Genomic DNA, 22,697 nt, shown 5'->3' with positions numbered 1-22,697 from the left:
TATTTTTATGTATTATATATATAATAAATTCTATTTATATAATTATATATATTATATAATTATATATATTATATAATTATATATATAATATCTATAATAAATTCTATTTATATAATTATATATTATATATAATAACTTATATTTATATAAATATATATTATATTTATATAATTCTTTCCTATATTATATATTTATATAATATTGACATATAAATAAATTGTTGATATAAATATAATTAATATAATATAAATATAATTTATATTAATATAATCATATAATGTGATTATATATAATACATAATATAATTAATATGTGCTATAATATATAATATGCTATAATATGCTATAATATGATATGATATAATATAATGTAATATAATATAATATGCTATAATATAATATAATATAGTATACTATAATATAATATAAATAATGTAATGTAATGTAATATAAATAATATAATATAATATAATGTAATATAATATAATATAGTATACTATACTATAATATAATATAATATAAATAATATAATATAATATAATGTAATATAAATAATATAATATAATATAATATAATATAATATAATATAATATAATATAATATAATATAAATATATTCTATAATTATATGCTTATATATAATATATAATATATTGATATGATTAGTTTTAATGCAATCACATTAACAGAATCATGCCCAGTACCTTTCTGCCCTGTGCCTGTCGCTGCAGGCAGCGCACGGTCAGGCAGGCTGACGGAGGCTGCTGCTCTTTTCTTTTGGCAGCACTTTGACTTCCCCCTGCCCAGCCCCCTGCACGTGTTCGAGCTGCTGGTGATCCCGGAGCAGGAGTACCCCATGGTGTGCGTGGCCATCTCCCAGGGCACCGAGCCAAACCAGGTGGTGCACTTCGAGACAATCAACCTCAACTCTGCCTCCTCCTGGTTCACTGAGATCGGGGCAGGTGAGGTGATGCCTCTTCCAGCTGCTTTGGTGCCTGGGAGTGTTGGAAATTCCTTCCGTGGTGTGGTTGGCAAAGCCTTTAGGATTGGCAGCTCCTCTGTCTGAAGCAGATGGAAGCTGATCCCAGATTGTCAGAACCTGGAAAGGATGGAGAGGGACTGGGGACAAGGGATGGAGGGACAGGACACAGGGAATGGCTCCCAGTGCCAGAGGGCAGGGATGGATGGGAGATTGGAAATTCCTGGCTGGGCTGGGATTCCCAGAGCAGCTGTGGCTGCCCCTGGATCCCTGGCAGTGCCCAAGGCCAGGCTGGACACTGGGGCTGGAGCAGCCTGGGACAGTGGGAGGTGTCCCTGCCATGGCAGGGGTGGGATGGGATGGGATTTAAGGTAATTTCCAATCCCAGCTATTCTGTGATTCCCTGATTCTCTGTTGTGCTGACCTGCCCCACATCAGTACAAACTGTCCTTACAAAAAAACTTTTATTTTCTAAATTCCCTTAAACATCAATCAGACCCTGCTGGTTGGGTTCTCCTTTGTGGTTCAAGGCTCTTTCCTGGGATCCTGCTCTTTCCCCTCCTTTCCTGCATAAAAACTCCCAGAAACGAATTCTTGTCCATCTTCCAGCCCTTGGGGGAGGGTTGTTATCTTCGCTTGCCTCTTAAAAAGCAAAAATTTGGGTTATTTTTAAGACTTGGTTGATGTTTTGCAGCTGCTTTTCTCCTTTGCCTTTGTTGGATGTACATTTTTACCTTTAAATATTGTTTTTTAGCAGCTGTAGGAACAACTTCATTAGTAAAAACTAGAAAAATAAATCTCTTAAACTAGTTTATTTTCATCACAATAATCTTTCCAGATGTGGATTTATGGGAAAATATTGGGGGTTTAGGAATTAAAAGTCTTTTTGTTTATTGTGGTGCCCCTCTATGGAGGAAGCTGTGCTGAACCATAGCATAAAATGTGTTATATCCAGTAAAAATTGTGTTTTCTTATTAAATACCTGCTTTGAACAGGGAGCTTTGTGCTTCTCCCAGAACATTCTGGGATCTTACAGCCTTTAAAAATCAGAGCAACAAAAAAAAAAAATCAGACTAACAAGAGCAGAGTGAAAAGAGCTTGAGGAGGGGGGCAGAGTCTCTTGATGTGATATAAAATATAAAATAATCTGTTTTTTTCCCCAGGCAATCAGCAGTTGGATGCCATTCACGTGACACAGCTGGAGAGAGACACTGTCCTGGTCTGCCTGGACAGTGAGTAACACAAAAATCTCTTGGATAACTCACCACACCTCGTGCAAAACTTGGGTTGCCACAGTTGTTGATTTGAACTTCACCATGAGTTATTTTTTTTTCCTCCCTACATTATTAATTTGTGTTGTAATATTTCCAAAAAGATAGTTTGGAAAAGTGGGATTTCATTCTGGCTTTTGTAATTCCACTTTCCCTCTTCATGTGTGCATCACTCTGTCAGTGTAAAACCACCCCAAGTGGTACAAAGTTTCCTGTATTTGTTTTGAGACAAAGATGCTCTTGGGTTCATTTTAGGCAAATGCTCTAGATGTTAAATTTGGGTATTTCTTTGTGCCTGAAAGATGAAATCTGTATTTTACACTTAAATCCTTTTCAGCTGTGGGTTTTAATGCTGATTTTTCTCTTTCTCTTGAGAATATGTGAAAATAGTGAATTTACAAGGGAAATTGAAGTCAAGCAAGAAGTTGGCTTCTGAGCTGAGCTTTGATTTCTGCATCGAGTCAGTGGGTGAGTGATTTGCTGCTCTGGTGTCTCTCAGGGGTTTAAGAACTCACTCTTGAAAGCCTGACTTGTTTCTGGTCATTTCCATAGCAATGAGAACAAAATTTGGGCAGGAAAATGTGGTTTAGTAATACATAGATCTGTGTTAGCCTTCTAAAAGTTAAGATTTTGTTTCAAGTAATAGCACATCCATTTTTTAATAATCAGGGTAATAATATTTGAATCTAGTTCTCAACCTGCTGTCTTTAGACTAGGACAGGAGTTTTTTAAAAACTTGAATTGTAGCTGTCAAACACGAATTTCTGCTGTAATAAACTCTCAAATCACAGAATTAAATCACTCAGAGCTGGCAGCTCTGTGCTTTCTCTGTCCCTGAATGGAAAACTCCCATTTTCCATCATTAATCTGTTTTGAAGTAAATGTAATAATTCAGGTGATGTGTCATTTCCAGCAGCCCGTGGTGCTTTGCTTGGCCGTGTTTGTTTTTACACTTCCTGAGGGCTTCTCCAGAGGCTTTGGGAAAAGCAGGATGCAGGGAATGGGGTGTGATGTGTCCCTCCTTTGCAGTGTGCCTTCAGGACAGCGTGCTGGCCTTCTGGAAACATGGCATGCAGGGCAAGAGCTTCAAGTCAGATGAAGTAAGTGATCTCCAACCTCTCCAGTTTAATTCCTCCTGTTCCTTATTTACCACTGGATCCTTTGGCTTCTCTCTCTGATGCCCTGAGAAGGCTGCCCTGGAGCAGAGGCTGGATGGAGTCACAGAATAAAGCAGGGATTTATTCAAAGGATCTCCTCCATGGATCCACCTTGTGCAGCACCAGAGCCCAGCCAGGGCTGCAGCCAAGAGGAACCAAAATGGTCCCAAAATGCACGAGCGCTCCCGGGGGCTCTCACTGGGATCAGCTCTGCTCCATTTGCACCTTGCAGTTCATTGTCCCATTCCAGCTTTAGCCCAGGCACTCCCATCCTGCTTGTTTTTCTCTCTCCAGCCCACGCTGTTTGTGCTCCTGGGCCTGAGCTTTGGATCATTTGTCCTTGGTGCCCAGCTGGAGCAGGAATTGTTTTGTCTCCCTGCTCTGTGCAGAGAGCTCGCCATCCCATAATATGGAGCCCAGACCCACACACTAAAGCAGCACAGAATGTGAAAAATATTAAATGTAAAACCTGAGGCATCATCTCTGCTTCCCAAGTGAGAATGCTCACATTCCACAATGCTTAATATCAATTTATCCATTTCAGTCCTGTACTTTGCATTAAATTGCATTTTAATGTTTCTTTACTTCCAACTCAGACCAATACATTTCCTTGTGCTGCTGAAATGGATGTGAATATTTGCATTTTTCTGCAGGTGACCCAGGAGATATCTGATGAAACCAGGGTTTTCCGCCTGCTGGGCTCAGACAGGTAATCCCCCTGCTGAAACAGAAACCTTTTGTTTTATTTAAACCAGCTTTTCTAGTTCCCAGCTGGGCCTGGCTTCCAGCCCAGCCCAGCTCTGTCTGTGGGCACCAAGTGTCAGGGAGAGAGGAGAGATGCTCTGGGCTTGCAGGGTGCCCAGTGCACTTCTGGAAAAAGCCTGCTCCTGGTTTTGGATTGTCCTGGTGAGCTGGGAATTCCCTTGGCAGCAGTCAGTTAAAAGCAACTTTGGCTGCTCTGGAAATAGCAAACCAGAACTCAGGTTTTAAGTCACAGTGATCCAAATCCACACATTTTCCATAAGATCCAGCTGATCCCTTCCAGCTGCACAGGTGGGAAGAGGTGCAGCTGTCCCCAGGTTTGCAGCCTGAGCAGGAGCTGCCCCAGGCTCCAGGTTGGACACATTCACTTGTGGATTCTCAGCCAGCCAGAGGGATAAATGTAGGAGCAGACAGGGATGAGTCCAGCAGTCACTTCAGCCCCAGAATCCAGACTGGTTTGGTTGGAAGGGACCCTAAAGCTCACCTTGTTCCATGCCTGGACAGGGCCACCTTCCACTAGAGCAGGTGGCTCAGAGCCTTGAACACCTCCTGCTCTCAAATCCCTGATCCTCTGCTCCCTCATCTGGCCTTGGAACTGCCAAACCCTTTGGTTTGTATTTTCATCTCTGTACAAATGGAGCAGGAGTTTTCCTGCCATTCCAGTGAGATGTGGAGTCACCTTTTTACCTTGGATCACTCTGGAACTGCTCAGGTGCAGAGGTGAGGATCAGGGACAGAGGCTGTTCAGAGACTTCATTGGAAACTCTTTGAGGAAAACAAAAAGCAGAGACAAGTTTAATCCTAAGAAGAGCAGGAACTGGTGCAGAGAAATGCTCAACATTTGGGAGGGAGAAGGGAGGTCAAAGGCCCAGCCACACCACCTGATGGTCAAGGTCCAGCAGTGGTCAGTGTGCCAAGACAAGGAGAGAATCATTTTCCAGAGTGGCCCACAGGAACATGATCCAGCAGGACAAAGGCAGAGCTGGGGTTGAGTGATCCCTGTGAACCCATGAGGTGATCAATATTTAGGAGGGAGGAGAATTGCTGAGGTTGCCTGTCAGAAGATGTAGCAGGGATAAACATTTGGGCTGCAGATGATGGGATCATGGAATTACAGAATGAATTGGGTTGGAAGGGACCTTAAAAATCATCCAGTTCCAACACTTCCACTGTATCTTGTCCTTGAGTGTTTTTATCAGTGATGCTGGAAAATGAGGGAACTGGTTAAAGAATGAAACACCCAAGAGATTTGGGTGAACCTCTGTCTCCAAGCTGTAGAAACCCCTGAGTTTCCTCCTCAGGAGTTACACCAAGAGCTGTTCTTTGCCCCTAACTTTGGATCCCGTTTGTGTTCGGTTGCAGAGTGGTTGTGCTGGAGAGCAGGCCCACAGAAAACCCCACAGCTCACAGCAACCTCTACATCCTGGCTGGACATGAGAACAGTTACTGAGCAGCACTCGCCCCCAGAGAGCAGAGGGAATTGGCCACGCTGGGACCCAGGAGCGCCGGGAAACCGGGACTTGCTGCTTCTTGTCTGACACCCGAGTTGTGCTGGTTTTTAGGGTGGGAATCAATCCATTTTTGCAGCTGGGAACAGCTGGTTCTGTCTCTTGCCACTGTGTGGTTGGTTATGTCGAGTTTGCTTAATAAAAGCTGAGATAAAGAGCCCTTTACTCGTTAGTTCTAGGGAAACAGAGCCTTGAAACATGTTCTGCAGTAAAGGTGCCATAAACTGTTAAATATTTCCCCTTCCCTTGGGTTTTCCTTTTATTCTGTAGATACAGATCTAGTGCTGGCTGTTGCCCTGTTTTATACTGAGTCTTATTCTTAATAAAACAAAGATTTGTGTAGGAAGTGGAAGTATCTGCAAAGCTTTTTGGTTTTAAATCTGCCATTGGGTATGGCTTTGTATAATAGACTATTTAATCCTTATTTATTAATCTGCTGCTAGGATGGGGTGATGTCTAACTTTTAGCAAAGGAAGGTTGCAGAGCAGCTTACTTTTTTTTTTTTTTTTTTTTTTACAATTGTATAAAGATTTGATTATTCTTTTTCCTTGTAGGGATGTAGTGCATTACTGAGGGGTGTGTTACCGTGTTGGGTGATCATGTAAAAAACAAATGCAGTTTTGTACAACAAAGTATTTTGTACTGATTTTTCTGCCTGCAGAATTGCCATAAAAGGGATTTTCTTACTTCCTAGACGTAGGGTGTGTGTACACAAAGTAGAATATTGATATCAGACTTGTTGCTCCTGGGTGGCTGTGTACAATATCCATGTGTGTGTGCGTGTGCATGTGTGTGAAGTTGCCTGGCAGTGTGTATTTTTTATATATATATTTATACATATATATATAAAAATGTACAAAACATATATGCTTTATTTTCATAAATTAGGGATAAGCCTTGTGACATGAAGTGGAAATTGTAGCAGGTCATCATCCTTAATGAATGAAAGTATCATGTATCCAACTGCCCACGACGTGTGGTTTATTTATGCTGTTCCAGAGGGGAGCCTGGAGCCACAGCTGAGCCTGAGCAGCATTCCAGCTGCTGTGCTTTGGGAATGGCTGCTGCCCAGCTGTGAGTATAAATAAACATGATAAGAACCAGTATTCTGTATCCAAGCTTTGATCACTTTTTGGTCACCTGCATTTTTTTTCTCCTTTCTCTTTTCTCCATTGAAGAGTCGCATCAGTTCCTTTTGTCTTCCTCATTAATTAAAATTCTTGAGGTACCATTAAATATAGACTGACTCCAGGAGAGCATCTGGTTTTACTACCTCACATTACCCTGCTGGCTTTGATGTGAACGCTCCTCGGGCAGGTGCAGCAGCAGCTCAGAAACATTGGAATGGAAGGGTTTTTTTTCATTAAATGCCTGTTCAGCTCTGAGATCTGCTGCCTAGGAAGGAGAGGCTGGAATTCCCAGGTCATTTGGGCAGAGCAGGGAAGGTGTGTGAGAGCTGGGAGTGGTTTGGTGCTGTGTTGGCATCGGGCTCCGTGATCCATAATTTAACAGGGAGGGAATTGTCTGGGCCCACGTGATGGCTCAGGGACGTCTCCTTGCTCAGGACAGCTGCAAGTTGGGAAGGTCCAGAGGGGAAAACAGCCCTGCACACATTTAGCATTTCAGCCACTGTCATTAAAACTAATTCTTGCTGACTTGACATCCAAATCAAGTCAAGCTTTTCAGTTCTGACACTGTGTCAAAGCTTAATAAGTAGTAAGTGTAGAGATGAAATTTATAAATCACTCCACAAAGCATGAAAAATGTGCTTTAGGGGCGGTCAGCTGGAATTGCATCTGCAGTATTAAAAGCAGGACGAGAGATTTTTGTCTTCTAAAAGAGTTCTCTAGTATTGAAATTACTTCTCCACAGGTAACAGTGACTGGTGATTAACCTCAAATGGTGCCTCTCCTGGTCTTTAAAACAAAAATTAAGGTGAAGTGAAGCACCAGGTGTAGATATTGTAGAGCAAACACTTCTTAATTTACCTCATTCACTACAGAAGGTAATTTCAGCTTCATCTTTGAAAACACTTAAAGGAGATCTCTAAAAGACTAGAGAAACCTGTAAATAAAATCTGAATATTTATGGGGAATAACTGGAGTAAATAACTCTTGACACTGTCATGCAGAAATAACGAGCTGAAAGTATTTTTCTTTGACACGAATTGCTGATGTTTTGCTGGATCCTAAAGAATAAACTTAGGAAAGTCCTCGTTTAATCAAACCTTTTTTAGCTGTTGAAGCATTTCTAATGGCATGTTGTGAAATGCTTAGTGCTGGTTTCATGGACAGTGGCATTTTTTGGCATGATCTGCAAGATGCTGTTTCCTAGTGTAAAACCTCACTTTGTTCCGTACCACAGAGCAGATTTGTGTGTTCCAGCCAGCCTCGGTGACTCTGATCAGTATAATTTGTGTTTAACTGTTTCATTTAGTCTGGTATTGTCTGTACCTTTGTTTTTGTGGAATTTAAACCAGGCTTGAGAAAGCCTAACAGGGGGAGCTCGGGGGTGATGAAGCAAAAGCTTGCTCAGCCCCTCTTTCCTCGCTCAACATTTATCAAAATTTTAATTACTGGATGCACGAGGTCACGTACCTGACTTGAAAGCCTTAAAAGAGGGTCCCAGAGCTCTTGGAAGTACAAACAGCATGGGAAGAGCAGTCTGTGGATTAATCTCTTTGGATTTCCGAACCAAATTCCTTGCAAGTGAAAAATACAGCTGGAATTGTGCTGACATCTCTTTAAAGAAGAAAGGTACAACGCATCAGGGGAGCCACGGTGTCTCTGGATGGAAAGGACAAGACTGGGAGACTCTGAAATGTGCTTTTTTTTTTACCTTGTTTAGTCGTTAGGTGTAACCGAGACTCATAACTGCACTCGTTCAGTTTGTGTAACCAGGCTTTGTTCCACAGGAATTTCTGTTGCAGTTCAGTCTATGCCAAATAAACTGCTTTATTTGATCCGTGCCGTGGTGACTCGCTGGGAACAATGCCTCGTCAGAGGGATCTGGGGAGAATCCAGCCAAGCTCCAGGTTTTGTGGCTGCTGTGGGAAGGGCCTGGCGCCGCTGCTCTCTGTCCTGCAGACTGCAGGGAGCCAGCAGCAGCTCCCGGGGATTGCACAGGAGGGAGAAATCACAGGAGCAGGGACAAATTATTCCCGGCCCAGTCACCTGGGAGCACCGAGGAACCACTCGGGAGTTGTTTGGCTGGAAAAGCAGAGACTGGCTGCCTTGAACCTGGGAAGAGAGCAGGGGCTGGTGGGCTTCAAAGGGCTGCTCAGAGTAGGAAAACACACAGCTCAGCCTCAGCAGGATCTAGAGCAGTTTACACATTGTCCTCACACTTTGTTTGCTGCAGGTGCTTCAGGTGTTGTACCTGTGTCCCAGATCTTCAGGGATCTGCTGAGGTAGAGGGAAAAGGAGGCTGAAAAGGTGATGTAATGAGTGTGACTTTGGACAACACAACTGCCAATTACTGGTAGTTATATCTATAAATAAATATACAGCAATATTCCTCCTCTGCAGGAGATAGGCATCAATCTTGAATATGAGGACTGCACATCCCTGATGAACCTGGCTTGGGAAGAAAAATAATTAGTGGATCTTTGTTCTGAGTTGGGAAGCACCTCAGGAAAGGATTGGGGAGGGAGGAGGCATGAGATGGAGTGGGGTGCCCACAGTCATACTCAGATCTAATATTGAAAGCAATTACCACCACAAAAGGCCACCTTGGTCAGGGGATGAGGATCCAGGGACCCAGACGGTTGCACCAGGAAAGATAAAAGGATGGTCAGGGATGGAAAAGCTCGACCAAAGGAAGGGTCTGGCTGCTGGCAGGAGCCCATTCAGTGACAGAGACCCGAGATTCTGGAACCGTGCAGTGGGAAGATGTTCCAGGGAAACCTCCAGGTGCCAGAGGGGAGTGCAGACCCTGTGGAAGGATGTTCCCTTTTCCAACCCTGCAGGAGAACGGAGTCAAACCTAGCGATCCTGTGGAAAGGCAGAGAGCGGCAAAGACAACATGATCTTAGCAGGGTGGTTGGAGCTGGGTGGTCTTTAAGGTCCTTTCCGACCCAGTCCATGAGTGGTTCTGTGACTCCATGAACACGGCGCTGCGGGCCGTGAAGCCCGGGGGGATCGTGAGGCGCGGAGTCAGCGAGTGGCCCCGGCAGCAGCCACGGGGATGCTCTACTCTCCCTCCTTTCCCCCCGGGACCGCCCCGGCCGTGGCGGTGTCCCCGGGGCGGTTCCTGGGGCCGTGCCCGCCGGGGAGACTCCCCCGCCCGGGGCCCGCCCCGGCTCCGGCTGAGGCGGCGGCGGAGCGCGGCGGGGCCGCCCGGCCATGGAGCGCTACGAGAAGCTGGGCAAGGTCGGGGAGGGCTCCTACGGCGTCGTCTTTAAGTGCCGCAACAAAGACACGGGGCAGATTGTGGCCATCAAGAAGTTCCTGGAGTCCGAGGAGGACCCGGTGATCCGGAAGATCGCCCTGAGGGAGATCCGCATGCTCAAGGTGCGCGGGCGCGGCGGGACGGACCCCGCTGCCGGCACGGGCTGTGCCCGCCGTGGGCAGCCCCGGCAGGGAGCGGCGAGCCCTGAGGGAGCTGCCGGGGACGGTCGTGAGGGGTCAGGGTGTGAGGACATCCGTGAAGGGACATCGTGTGGCTGCAAGGTGTGAGGACAGCGAGGCGGAGACAGAGAGTCTTGAGGGGACGGGGCGTCGTGAGGGGACGGGGTGTGAGGGCAGCCATGAAGAGACGGGGCATGAGGGCACCTGTGAGGGGATGGGGTGTCGTGAGGGGGGAAGCAGAGACGGGCGTGAAGGAGCCACCATGAAGTGCCCAGGTCAGTCAGTTCCTCTGGGAGAAAGCCGGTGCCAGGGAATGTCCGGCCCGCTTGTCCGGGGCTGGCGATGCCGGGTGATCCTGCCCAGCGCAGGCAGGAGCAGGTGGGAGCTGAGACACGGCCATGAGCAGCCGCCAGGTGCCGGCGGACTTCTGCAGGAGGAGCATCAGCGCAGTCACGGTGTGCCCTGCACAGAGGGATTGACCCGGGCTCTGTCCCCCACGGAGCCAGCGATGCCCTGGCCGGTGTGGGCACAGCTCTGCCCTTGGTGTGTGTCACAGACCCCTCTGCGTCCAGGAGATTGCCCAGAACAGTTGGAGCCAATATAAAACACGTGGGCAAAAAGTGAGGCTGGACAGCGTGAGGAGGGGGACAGCCAGGGGACTCAGCTCTTCCTGCTCCAGAGCTGATAAATCTGCCCCAGCTCCTCCTTCAAACGCCCTTTCTGAGCCCCTGGTTGTGCAGGATCCAGCTGTGGATTGAATGCCAGGGGCTGTGCGGGGTCGGGTGTTCCACATGGAAGCCACAGCAGAACCGGCACCAGTGAGCCTTGTCTCTGCTGATCCTTTCCTGACCTCTCTGTAAGAGCTCATCCTCACACAGAAATGGGTTACTCCTTCAGCCTCTGGCTTTATTTCCCCCACGAAATAAAAGCAGGGAGCATCTGCAGTGAGTCACACCCCAGGTGTATCCAGCATGCAGAAATAAGGAGAGACCTGGGAGAAGGGGGAGACGATCAGGTAAGGTTTCCTTTCACACTCCCAGCTTCTGGGCAAGGATTCTGCAGCAAAGGCTGTGCCTGTCGCTTCATGCATCTGCAGACTTTTGGGACTCTGTCCCATCTCTTTGGAACTCGTGTGTTCATTTGGTCTCCATAGTTTCCTGAGGCTTTAGGAATGTGTTGTGTGAAAAAAAAATATTTGTTTATGTTTGTTACAAACTTGCTGCTGGGTGATGGATGGCACACTGTACCCTCAGCTTTGTGTTCCAAGAAATTGGAAGTGTCCCATTTGCACTTTTTCCAGGGTGCTCATGATTTGTACACCTGCTATCCTAGGAAAGCAATCATCTAAGAAAAAGCATAATTATTTTTCAGTTACATTTTGGAAGAAGCAGCCAAAGTTTTTCTCCTATCCTTGGTAAACACAGGACATGTAGCTATATTATTTCAGTGAGTAATGCTAGATTTACATTAAGATTTAAGTGATATTAAACATCTGAAAAGGAAAATAATCATGGCAGAAGTCCCTTGTAAAGCAGCTGGGAACTGCATCATCCTTAAGGATCCAAAGTCCCACAGCCAGGAACAGCAGGATCTGTGTTGGGACACTGTTTACTTTAACAAGTACAGACCTGCTTGACTCTTTTCAGCTTTTTCTTTGCAAATAGAAACTTTGTTTGCTTGTTTGTTTGTTTGTTTGTTGAGGCACGTCCTGGCTTAGGCACTCCTGTTTGTCAGAGTTGGAGTGAGATTGTGTTTCAGCAGTAGAAAATGATGGGCCTTGATAAATCATTTTTCTGCCCAGTAAACACCTTGCAGACCAAGGGATTTTTGTGGCCAGGAGCCAAGGGACGTGGAGTGGGAATTTGCAGACTCTTGAAACCATAGAATCCCAGAATGGTTTGGGTTGGAAGGGATTCCAAAGATCATCCCATTCCACCCCCTGCCATGGCAGGGACACTTCCACGATCCCAGGTGGCTCCAAGCCCTGTCCAAGCTGGCCTTGGACACTTCCAGGGATCCAGGGGCAGCCACAGCTGCTCTGGGCACCCTGTGCCAGGGCCTGCCCACCCTCCCAGCCAGGAATTCCTTCCCAATATCCAAGGACAAGGAGGATATTGGGGCTTCCCTCTGCCAGAGGGCAGGGCTAGATGGAGCACTGGGAAGAGCTTGCTGCCCACCCATTTAGGTCAGCTCCCAAAATAAGTACACAGAGCTGCAGCTGAGCTGTGCTTGTAGAAAGGGTTCAGCTTAAGGAATTGTGACCCTGCGGGACAAACCTGTGCCCACCACCTTCACCCTGTGCAGTTCCTGACCAGCCCACCCCCTGTGTGTTGCAGCAACTCAAACACCCCAACCTGGTGAACCTGCTGGAGGTGTTCAGGAGGAAGCGGCGGCTGCACCTGGTGTTGGAGTACTGCGAGCACACCGTGCTGCAGGAGCTGGACAAGCACCCCCGCGGGTGAGTGGCCCCTCTCCCGGGAGCTCCGAGCACAGGGGCGGGGTGTCCGTGCTGCTGCCCTGTGGCTTTTCAGAGGAATTCCATTAATGACACGAGAGGTTTCTCAGCCCGGTGCCCGGGACTGTCTGTGCTCCTGCGGTTTGGCACAAGAACGGCGTGGGAGCCGCGTTCCTGCCCAGCCCCGCTCACCACGGAGACGGGAGCGCCGAGCCGAGCATTCGGGAGGGCTCTGGCTGCCGGGGGAGCAGCGAACCCGGGGCTTGGGAGCAGCTTGTGTCCTGCTCCTCCCACTGCTCCCATCACTGTGGGCACTGGGCACCCAGATACAGAATCGGGGACTTGCAGAATCATTTTAGGTTGGAAAAGCCTTCTGAGACCATCGAGTCCAGCTGTTTATGCAGCACTGCCGTGCTCACCACTAAACTGTTGTCCCCAAGTGCCACATCTGTGCTTTTGAACACTTCCAGCCCTCCAGAGTGAGCAAGAGTTCCCAGGAGCTGTGCCTGCACCTGTCTGCAAAAACTCCTCTTCAAACAGGTGCTTGCACCAAGCGTGAGCTGCACACAGGGTTTGTTCTGTCCACACCCTGTAAACAGCACTCCCACTGTCCCTAATTATCCAGGTGCCTTGGTGCTGTGGAAATGCCAAGCACAAGTCCATAAATCATTTCACAGGCCTGGGGCTGTGAATTTGCCTGCAGGAGGCTCATGGGGGGTTGCATAAACAAGAGCTTGTTATTTACTCCCTTTCTCCGGGGTGAGGAGCACCAGGAGAATGGAACATGCTGATAGCATGTGACAAAGCTGACAGCTTTGTGAGCTGCCACCCCACCTTGAACCTGTTCACCTGGAATCTGAAGAGGGGATGGATAACTCTCCTGAAGGAAATGCTTCCCGTTTGCTGACTGTTCATCAGAACAGCTCCAGCGTGAAGGAACATGTGACAGCTGGCTGCATGCTTTGCTTTTCAGCTTTGCTAGGGCAGATGGTCAAGTCTTTTGTGGTCTTAAGATGGGTGGGCACGTGTTGATTCCAGCTCATTTGACCAACTCCATCCCCTTTTCAAGCTGTCACAGCAGCACTCCCATCATTCTGGGATGTTTCTGGAGGGAATCTCTACTCACAGTGTCAGCAGTGTGTCACTGACCCCGCTGACAGCACAAAGTGAAAGCCAAGCTTGAAAGAAAATCTCAGGCTTGCATTGTTTTGGTTTATTTTTGGTTAGTTTTTTTTTCTTTATTATGAATCAGAAGTTTTTCAGCATTAAACATGTGAAATAAAATTGTGTTTAAGTTGGAAAATGCCAAGATTGTCACTTCTGCCTTTCCTGGGGTCGTTGAAGATCATTACAGACAGCCAAGGAAGTTCAAGAACTGTTGCCCAGTAACTGAAAGAAAGGCGAGGGGGCTGGGAAGTGTTTGCTGGCTGTGAGAGGGAAGGAGGGGGATCCAAACCAAAGCAGAGCTTTATACTTTTGTCTGAGCACCCTTCCCTGGCCCATTTTTCACCTCTCCACTCTGGACAATCAGTGCCATGGCAGCATGCCATGTATCTACACCATGGATACTCCAGCAGTTCCAGCTCTGAGCTGTGGAGGCAGAAATTCCTGCTGGCATTTCAGGACTGCCAGGAATTGTAGGACGGGGTCTGATATGGACTCCCACACTTGGCTGTGTGGTCACAGGTGCAGCCCATGCTGCCTAGACATAAATCCTTGTTGCACTGACTGGCTCTGGAAGTGTTTCCTGACTTCCCTGATGGTTTTGCTCAGAGATCCCTGTACAATGCCAGCACTCATTTTCCCTGAAATAGTGAATTTATTATTAATGGCTAAAATAAAACTGTGTTTTTTTCCAACAGGGTGCCAGAGTACCTGGTGAAGAGCATAACCTGGCAGACCCTGCAGGCTGTGAACTTCTGCCATAAACACAATGTGAGTTCCCTGACCTGCACTAATGATTGCTGGAACATGGCCTTGGAGGAGAGAGGGGGGTTCTGTTGGCATTTTCCTGATTCCAGAGCTTTCACGGGATGGAGTCAGGTGGAATCTCCTGTTTTGAACAGGAAACACATCTGAAATATTGGTGTATACCCACACCAGCTGCCTTCACTGCCACACCACAGGCCCCTTGGCTTGGCTGTCAGGAAATGATTTGCTCCAATGACCTTAGACAAGCTTCCAGGAGGAATGGGAATGATCCTTGTGTGATTCCAGGGGCCCTGGACTACTGCTGACCTTCAGGAACTTGCCTTACCAGCTCATCAGCTGGGACCTGAGCAAACTGCTGCTGATTTCACAGAAAGTCCTTCACTTGACTTGGCATGGGGTTGAATCGTGGCACCAGTGAACAGATTTCAAAACTTAGACACAGTTTTTACTCCTTCCTCTGCTCTCTGGAGGGAGACACGAGTTGTGTGTGTGTCAGATACTTCAGTGGGAACATTTTAAGAAGCAGGGAAGGAAAAGGAGCCTTTTGGAGAAGCTCTTTAGGCAAACTTAGCTCTAATTGTTTTTGTTCATCTGCCAACATTTGAGATTTAAGAGTGGGGCAGGAGATGGCCCTGGAATGGGTGTTCTGTCTTTGCTGAGAGAATTACGTCCAGCTGAGCCACAGGAACTTGGCCACAGGTCTCTCCTGCTTCCAAGATTTGTTGGTTTGCGTCTTTTTTCTGCTCCCCTGCTCAGTCTGGAAGATTGAATGGAGTTTGAGAGCAGAGGGAACAATGAGATGCTGCAGCCTGACCTGCTGTAGATCACGGGTAATGAGGCTTTATGCAGCTGCCCTTTTTGGAGCTCCATGACAGTGGCTTCATAAGCAGCATTTCAGTCCTCAGGAGGAGGCACAATAATTTACCACCAGCTTGGCAAGGAAAGTCCAAGGGGTTTGCTCTGAAGTGGTGATGGAAGAGGGACAATGTGAGTGAGACCCCAGTGAGTTGAGTAGAACAAAAGAAATAAAGTCCTTTTTAGTTTGATCAGCAGAAATTCTTTGCCAAGCCCAAATTTGGTTGTTGTGAAGGACAAGGTCACCTCCAAAGAATCACAGAATTGCTGATGTTGGAAGGGGGCTCTGGAGATCTCCTCACCCAAGCCTTCTAGTCAGTCTGGCTCAGCTAGAACAGGCTGTTCAGAAACTTTTCCAGTCAGGATTTCAGTATCTCCAAGGCTGGAGGCTCCACAGACTCTCTGGACAATCTGTTTGGGTGTCTGGCCATGTCCTCAGTAGAAAAGATAAAATAAATTGGTTAGGTTTAAATGGTCTGTGTCCTTTCAGTGCACCACCAAGAACAGCCTGGCTCAGTCTCTTTTACTTCTTTCCATCAGGTATTAAATGCACATTGAAGAGTTTCACTGGGAGCCTTTTCTTGATGGCCCCAGCTCCCTCATCCTCTCCTTGGATGTCAGACACCCCAGTCCTGTCAGCTTCAGTGGCCCTTCACTGGAGTCACATCTTCCCTCTCTGGAGGGTCCCAAGCTGGACACAGCTCTGGATGTGTCCAACCTGTGCTGAGCAGAGCTCTTGCTGAGCTTTGTCAGCAAAATCATTCAGCAGGAGCTTCCCAGGGTTCAGGGAGCTGCCTCCGTGTTGTCCAGGGGATACAGAGCTGGCAGCTGAAGCTGGGGGCCTGCACAGTGATTTCCCCGAAGGTGGGCTATGGACAGGTCATTGTCCTGCTGCTCAGAAATCCTTCCAGCTTCCCTTTCAGCAGGAGTAACTGCCTGGCACAGAGAGCAAGGGAGTGTGGCTGAATGTATCTGAGGGCCAGGTTAAATACTTGTAACCTTGCTTTTTTCTTCTTCTTCCAGTGCATCCACCGGGATGTAAAGCCAGAGAATATCCTGATAACAAAGCACTCGGTCATCAAACTCTGTGACTTCGGATTTGCTCGGATACTGAGTGAGTGCTGACTCTTCATGTACTGGGAGTGTGGGCTGAGCCACTCCAACCCTCACTTACCTGTGTCTGGGGCACTGCAAATCCTCCTGCATGAGTGTGTTTTCCCAGGGAAGCTCTGCTGAAGGCTGGGTAGAGATTCCTGAACCTTACAGGGAGGGAGCCCAGACACCTCGGTGACATCTGTAAACAAACTGAGCTCCCTGCTGAGCCGCTGGGGGTGCTGGCACTGGGAGATGGAAGCCGGCCTTGGGCGTCTCGCAGCTGCCCAGTTGTTTGTGCAGGGCTGGAGACACAGCTGGAGCTCCCTGGCAGGAAAAGCCCCTCTGGCTGCCTCTGCAAACAATGGCTTCACATTTTCCGTTGTAAATAAACCCCCTAATCTGGCTTTTTTTAGCTGCTCTTCAGACAAATCACATGGGTTCTGAGAACTGCCCACTGGCTGCTGCAGGGCCCTGCTGTGGAGCTCTGCACATTTTCATTTGGAGGAAAACACGGTCTTGATTTTTACCAGATCCTGAGTTTTCCAGAGTTGGGTTCTGCTGGTGGCCAGTGACTCACCGTGCTCCTGCAGCTCTGGCCTGCCCCAAAATGTAACAAGTGACGATGGCTCCTCTGCATCGCTCTGATCCCACGTTCCTGTGTTGGTGTCTCTCTCCCCTGACCCCGAGCCAGCTGGTCCCAGTGACTACTACACCGACTACGTGGCCACCAGGTGGTACCGCTCCCCGGAGCTGCTGGTGGGGGACACCCAGTACGGCCCCCCCGTGGACGTGTGGGCCATCGGCTGCGTCTTCGCCGAGCTGCTCTCGGGGCTGCCGCTGTGGCCGGGCAAGTCGGACGTGGACCAGCTGTACCTCATCCGCAGAACCCTGGGTGAGCGTCCCCGGCACCCACAGCCCTGGCAGCACCGGAGCTTGCCCAGGAGGGATGCCCTCTGTGGTGGGAACGGGGAGTAGCCAGGGGGGAATTTACCCAGCAGATGTCTCCCTTTAGAAGGTGCTGGTTTATTTGAGGGGTTCCTGTCCTTAAGAAGGAGCTGGCTTTTCCTGGCATTGTGTACACGGGCTAACAAGGCTCGCAGTGGTCCAGGCTGAGAATCAGGATCGTTGCCTGCAGACTGCCTGGAACCATCCCTCCAGTCTCCTTACCCTCTGGGAAGCTGGGTCTGGTGCAGGGCAGATTAGGAAAGATCTGGGATGTGTTTGGTGACCACTGGATGCCCCTCCTGGTCCCTGCTGGGGTGGGGGAGCCAGCAACTTCAGCTGTCTCCAGATAGACAAAAACATGAGGTGCCTGTATCAGAAAGGACCAGGAATGTTTTGCACAAAGGTTTAAAAGATCCAGGTGTTTTTCAGGGATTGGAACCAAACAAAGTGGTCAGTGAACAGCTGGATTCAATTCATCCCAGCTTTGGAGGTCTCAGAAGTGTTGTCAGTGCCTGTTGATGGCTGTGTGCCTGGGAAGGGGAGTGTGAACATCACAGCTTGTCTGTTCCACATGTTTCTTGTTGTTCATCAATGAATTTAGGAGCCACTCCATATTTATTTGTTAAATAAAAGAGCCATTATCCCCCATAACACTTAAACTAATCCAGTCCCATTGATTCTTTTCAGTTTTGGTGTGGAACATCAGATTTCTTGGGTGACAACGAACAACCCCCCACTTTTCACTGGTATTTGCTGGAATGAACAGAGAGTTGTAATTTTAACTGAACAGTTTATAAAACTACAAAGGTGACTAATGGCTTTAAACAGATAAGCTCCTTAACTAGAAAAATAGTTCATCACTGATTGCTTCATCCTCCAGAATTCATTAATGCCAGTGTTAGGCAGTTATAATTGATTTTTAATTACAGGATTTCAGCCTGAGGAGATTCCCACTGATTGTTAGATCCAGGTGCTGGAGTGAGGCAGTGTTCACAGAGCAAAGCTCCTTGATTGAAGCTGTGCCATTATGGGATTGGCATTGTACTGGCTCCTTTGCTATGGATCTGATTTTAACATTTTCCTTGCTCTAAGCTTCAAAAATGCGGCCTCAGGGAAAAGCTACAGCAGGTTCAGGTGGGGCTGTGTTCCAGCTCTGTCCTGTACAGCACCCTCAGGAGTGTCCAAAGAGAATTTCACCCAAAAGGAGTTAAATTCTCCTGAAGCTGGAGCTCTTGTTCCAGCCTTTCCTTTAGTAGTCACATGGTGTGGGATCACTGATGGCCCAAATGGACATTAATTGTCACAAAAGAACATTGCCTTGGCTCACTTGGTGATACTCAGATGCTGTCTTGGGTGGCATCAGCCTTGTTAGAGGATACAACCATGTTCAATGCAGACACTGTGAAATTAAGCAAATTACTCCTTTTTTTTTTTCTTTTTAAAATTCTCGGTCAAAGGGGATCTCATTCCCAGGCACCAGCAAGTGTTCAGCACCAACCAGTTCTTCAGTGGGGTAAGAATTCCAGACCCAGAGAGCATGGTAAGAGCTGCCTCCAGCTGCACTTCCCTCCCTTCCCCACCCTTTGCCCAGCCCTTTGCTGTGCAGCATTTTTTCCCTATCCAAAAGCTTTGTCCTCTACTTTGCCAGTGTGCACCAGAATATTTGGAGGTGGCTGAACCTCTCATGACATTTTAACTTACAGCCTGTGTAAAAGCAATCAAAAAATGTTTGATCTCTGCTGCTTTCCCCCATTTCTGGTGGCACATCCTCAGAGCTGCCAGGCCTCTGGGCACATAAGGAGTGATGGAGGCATTTTGTGAGGAACAGGTCATGTTCCTATGGAAAGCTGGGTCTTGGTACCCTGATGGATGAAAAGTTTGCTAATATGAGTCCATTCACTTTTTTTTTTTTCCCTGCAGGAGCCATTGGAAGTGAAATTCCCCAATATTTCATACTCTGCACTGGCTCTCATGAAGGTAAGGAAGCTCCAGCTTGTGGAGGAGCCCAGTGCTGGGATAAACAAATGATCTGGTGTGAGAGTCTGGGACTGACATACCAGAGATTCACTGAAAAATAGACCTGGTTTGCTGCCCCATGTGATTGCACCTCTTCCTTGAGCCACAATTCCTACTACAGTTGTGGACTCCCCACCCCTGCAAGTGTCCAAGGCCAGGCTGGTCAGGGCTCAGAGCAGCCTGGGATAGTGGAAGGTGTCCCTGCCCAGGGCAGGGAGGTGGAACAAGATGATCTGTAAGGAGCCTTCCAACCCAAACCATTCCATGATTAATTTTTGTAATTGTTGGATAATTAGCTGCTCCTCAAGCTTCGTGCTGACTCTGAAAAGCCACTCTTAGAATCCATTAAAAAATTGTTAACACGTGTACCTGTGGGAATACTCTTGGGCTGTGGGGAGCAGCTGGAATTGTGCAGGGCTGTGTAAGGAGTGTTTTCCTCCATCTTTTGTGAGGGCTGCCTTCGGATGGACCCTGCGGAGAGGCAGAGCTGTGAGCAGCTGCTGCAGCACCCCTACTTTGACAGCTTCAGGGCAGCAGCAGAGCTGGGCAAAGAACACGAGAAGGGCTCTCGGAAAGCAGCCAGGCTGCCTCGGAAGCACATGCCAGGGGTAAGCTTTCCATACTGTTGAATATTCCAGTCAGGAGGGGCTGTTCTTTTGCTGGCTCCCAGGGTGGGCTGTGCTGGCAGGTGAGGGTGTTGGGCTGCTCTTGCTTTTATCCTGAGGAGGAAACAACCCCTGGCTAAAGAGTAACTCCGTACAAACTGGATTTTGCACTGCGGCTCCATGGGGCACTGGGGATAAACAGCACAGCCCTGTCACAGTAAGGTTCATGCAGGAATGTGCATTCCTGACAAAGAGCAGCAGGAGGGCTGGACAGACTGGCACACTCAGGTGGCTGGTTTAATTTTGAGTACTCAGGTGCTTTTTAATCCTGAATTATGTAGATGGAATAAACACAACTTCTGTTTGTAGCAGTTCCACACGTTAACCCCACGCACTGCGTGTTTCTGCAGCTGGAGCTGCCAAGCAAATGTCTCCCTGCTGCTCTGGCTTTTCCAGACTCCATCCCAAGTCCCCAAATCCAGCCTCACAATGCAGCTCATTCCACAGTTCTTTATTCCTCTGAGCCACATTCCCCATGGCAGCTCTAAAGCTGAGCTGGGACAGACAGGGAAGTTGGAGGTGAGGGATGGAGAACTGCTACAGAGTGTATTTGGGTCACACTGATTGGCCTCTTCCATTTCTGTGACCTGGGATATTTTTCTTGCCTAATGGAATTCCTTAATGAGTTGTTCTTGTTGCTGTCCAGTCATAAAACCTCAGAATCTTAGTTTGGAAAGTACAGGATTACAGTAGGGATAGTTTTATTGCTCATATTCCATGTGAAAATTGATTCCATGTGTGCTTTATTCCCATTCTAAACAAATGCACATGGTGTAACCTTGCCTTTAGTTACAGCACCTGCCTCAGTTGACCTGCAGCAACGTTCTCCCAGCTTTGGACAGCAAGAAGAACTGCTGCAAGACAAGGAAATCAAAGTACCACTTCCCAAACATCTGACCAGGTGGCACATCAAAACTCAGTTGTTCAAAGTCATCCAGGACTTATAAATGGAGGATACACAGTGGAAACCTAAATTACTAAAAGTTATGGCATGTACAGAGTGATCTGTCCTCTGGGTCACTGATGGAGAGGAAGTGATGCAGAAAGAACTCCAAGCTCATCTTAGTGCTCTGTGTACAAAGGCAAATGCATTCTGCTTTAATTCCTGATTGCCTCCTGGTTCAGGATTACCCCCACCCAGTGCTTACAGGATGAAATTTAAAGCTCTGTCTCCTGCATTTCAGACTTGGCAGGAGAACTCCACCTTGCCAAATACACGAGTCCCTGCTCTGTGAGGAGCTGTGCCTGTGCTGCTCAAGGGCTGAAGATGTGCTGGGACAGCCCAGGCTGGGAGGGGCTGCCTGGCTGCCCCAGGGCGGTCCCAGCTCCACACGGGCTCACTCCTGCCCTTACAGAGCTCAAAGGCCTCAAAGTGCTGCTGGGGAATTCACAGGCTCCAGACACCAGGAGAACAGAGCAACAACATCCCTGCCGTGTCTTTAGTCTTTCCAGAGCTTCTCCTGAAAGTTTTATCCTTGAATTCTGCTGCTGACAAGAGTGAGGGCACTTGCTTGTAGTTACAAAAATGATTTTATCAAAACTAATCATGAATGTAATTTATAACAATGGCCAGACACAGGCAGGAATTCTACCTAAGTGTTTGTATTAGAATGACTGGGGTTTGTGGAATCTCAGAATATAATATTGTGATGATTTTGAATAAAAGAAATGTAGCTTTTTCCAATTTACTGGAGGTATTTTGCTATATAAAACTTTACTACTGGGCAAGAACATCCTCTTTTTACTGACACTTAGAGCAAAAGAGTTTTGCCAGTACATTTTGTGTTCCACAGCAGTAAAAGCCCTTTCAGTGGGACAGATGCCATGTCCTGTGTGTGCCTGTTGGCCTTCTGTTTCCTCACACGTGGAGAACCAGCTCTGAGACAGCACTGTGCATCTGACTGCTTGGAGTCGCTGCCTTCTGCCCTTCCCTTGCCCAAACCCAAGGATTTGAGTGAAAATGCTGTGCTCTCTCTGAGGATGAGCCATTCCCACTGTGCTGGCACCAGTGAGGCCCTGCCTCACTCAAAAGGCACTTTTGAGTCTCTCACAAGAAGGGCATTGAGGGGCTGGAGCTTGTCCAGGAAAGGGAATGGAGCTGGGAAGGGTCTGGAGCTCCAGGAGAGGCTGAGGGAGCTGGGAAGGGGCTGAGCCTGGAGCAAAGGAGGCTCAGGGGGGACCTTGTGGCTCTGCACAGCTCCTGCCAGGAGGGGACAGCCAGGGGGGTCGGGCTCTGCTCCAGGGAACAGGGACAGGAGGAGAGGGAACGGCCTCAGGCTGGGCCAGGGCAGGTTTAGATTGGATATTAAGGAAAATTTCTTTATGGAAAGAATTGTCCAGCCCTGGCACAGCTGCCCAGGACAGTGCTGGACTCACCATCCCTGGTGGGATTTAAAAGCTGTTTGGATGTGGCACTTGGGGACACAGGTCAGTGATGGCCTTGGCAGTGCTGGGGGAACACTTGGACTCCCATGATCTCAGAGGACTTTTC

General features: G+C 47.9%; 2 protein-coding genes across 5 annotated transcripts in view; both read left to right on the top strand.

Moving 5' to 3' along the window:
- Positions 1–8,637, top strand: part of MAP4K5 (mitogen-activated protein kinase kinase kinase kinase 5) — a 62,167-nt gene extending 53,530 nt beyond the window's left edge. For 2 of the 3 annotated variants that reach the window (XM_053945498.1, XM_053945499.1), the window contains 6 exons: positions 783–960; positions 2,141–2,209; positions 2,624–2,716; positions 3,278–3,348; positions 4,059–4,114; positions 5,530–5,832. In XM_053945498.1, the coding sequence (XP_053801473.1) occupies positions 783–960; positions 2,141–2,209; positions 2,624–2,716; positions 3,278–3,348; positions 4,059–4,114; positions 5,530–5,617 (555 nt within the window). In that variant the 3' untranslated portion in view covers positions 5,618–5,832. Of the gene's footprint in view, positions 1–782; positions 961–2,140; positions 2,210–2,623; positions 2,717–3,277; positions 3,349–4,058; positions 4,115–5,529; positions 5,833–6,563 lie in introns of those variants that run through there. The other variant, XR_008431418.1, reaches the window with a different exon arrangement.
- A 1,299-nt stretch (positions 8,638–9,936) lies between these two features.
- CDKL1 (cyclin dependent kinase like 1) lies at positions 9,937–21,890 on the top strand. Of its 2 annotated transcripts, none has more exons than XM_053945072.1 (9): positions 9,937–10,186; positions 12,580–12,701; positions 14,561–14,633; positions 16,509–16,599; positions 17,272–17,472; positions 18,983–19,038; positions 19,446–19,502; positions 19,994–20,149; positions 20,996–21,890. In XM_053945072.1, exons 1-9 carry the CDS (start codon positions 10,019–10,021, stop codon positions 21,101–21,103), a joined length of 1,032 nt encoding a protein of 343 aa, XP_053801047.1. In that variant the 5' UTR covers positions 9,937–10,018; the 3' UTR covers positions 21,104–21,890. The 2 variants fall into 2 exon arrangements, with proteins under 2 accessions (XP_053801047.1, XP_053801046.1); XM_053945071.1 differs by having other exon boundaries at positions 18,983–19,065.
- The last annotated feature ends 807 nt before the right edge of the window (positions 21,891–22,697 follow it).

The sequence above is a fragment of the Vidua chalybeata genome, chromosome 6 (assembly GCF_026979565.1).
Source record: "Vidua chalybeata isolate OUT-0048 chromosome 6, bVidCha1 merged haplotype, whole genome shotgun sequence".
Lineage (NCBI taxonomy): Eukaryota > Metazoa > Chordata > Aves > Passeriformes > Viduidae > Vidua > Vidua chalybeata.
The sequence above is the reverse complement of the archived record's forward strand: the minus strand, read 5'-3'. Positions and strand labels throughout refer to the sequence as shown.

Coding starts and splice junctions, on each gene's coding strand:
- CDKL1 (XM_053945071.1), top strand. CDS start 10,019: ATGGAGCGCTACGAGAAGCTGGGCAAGGTCGGGGAGGGCTCCTACGGC. Junction 14,634..16,508: donor ACTTCTGCCATAAACACAAT/GTGAGTTCCCTG, acceptor TTCTTCTTCCAG/TGCATCCACCGGGATGTAAA. Junction 19,503..19,993: donor CTGCACTGGCTCTCATGAAG/GTAAGGAAGCTC, acceptor ATCTTTTGTGAG/GGCTGCCTTCGGATGGACCC.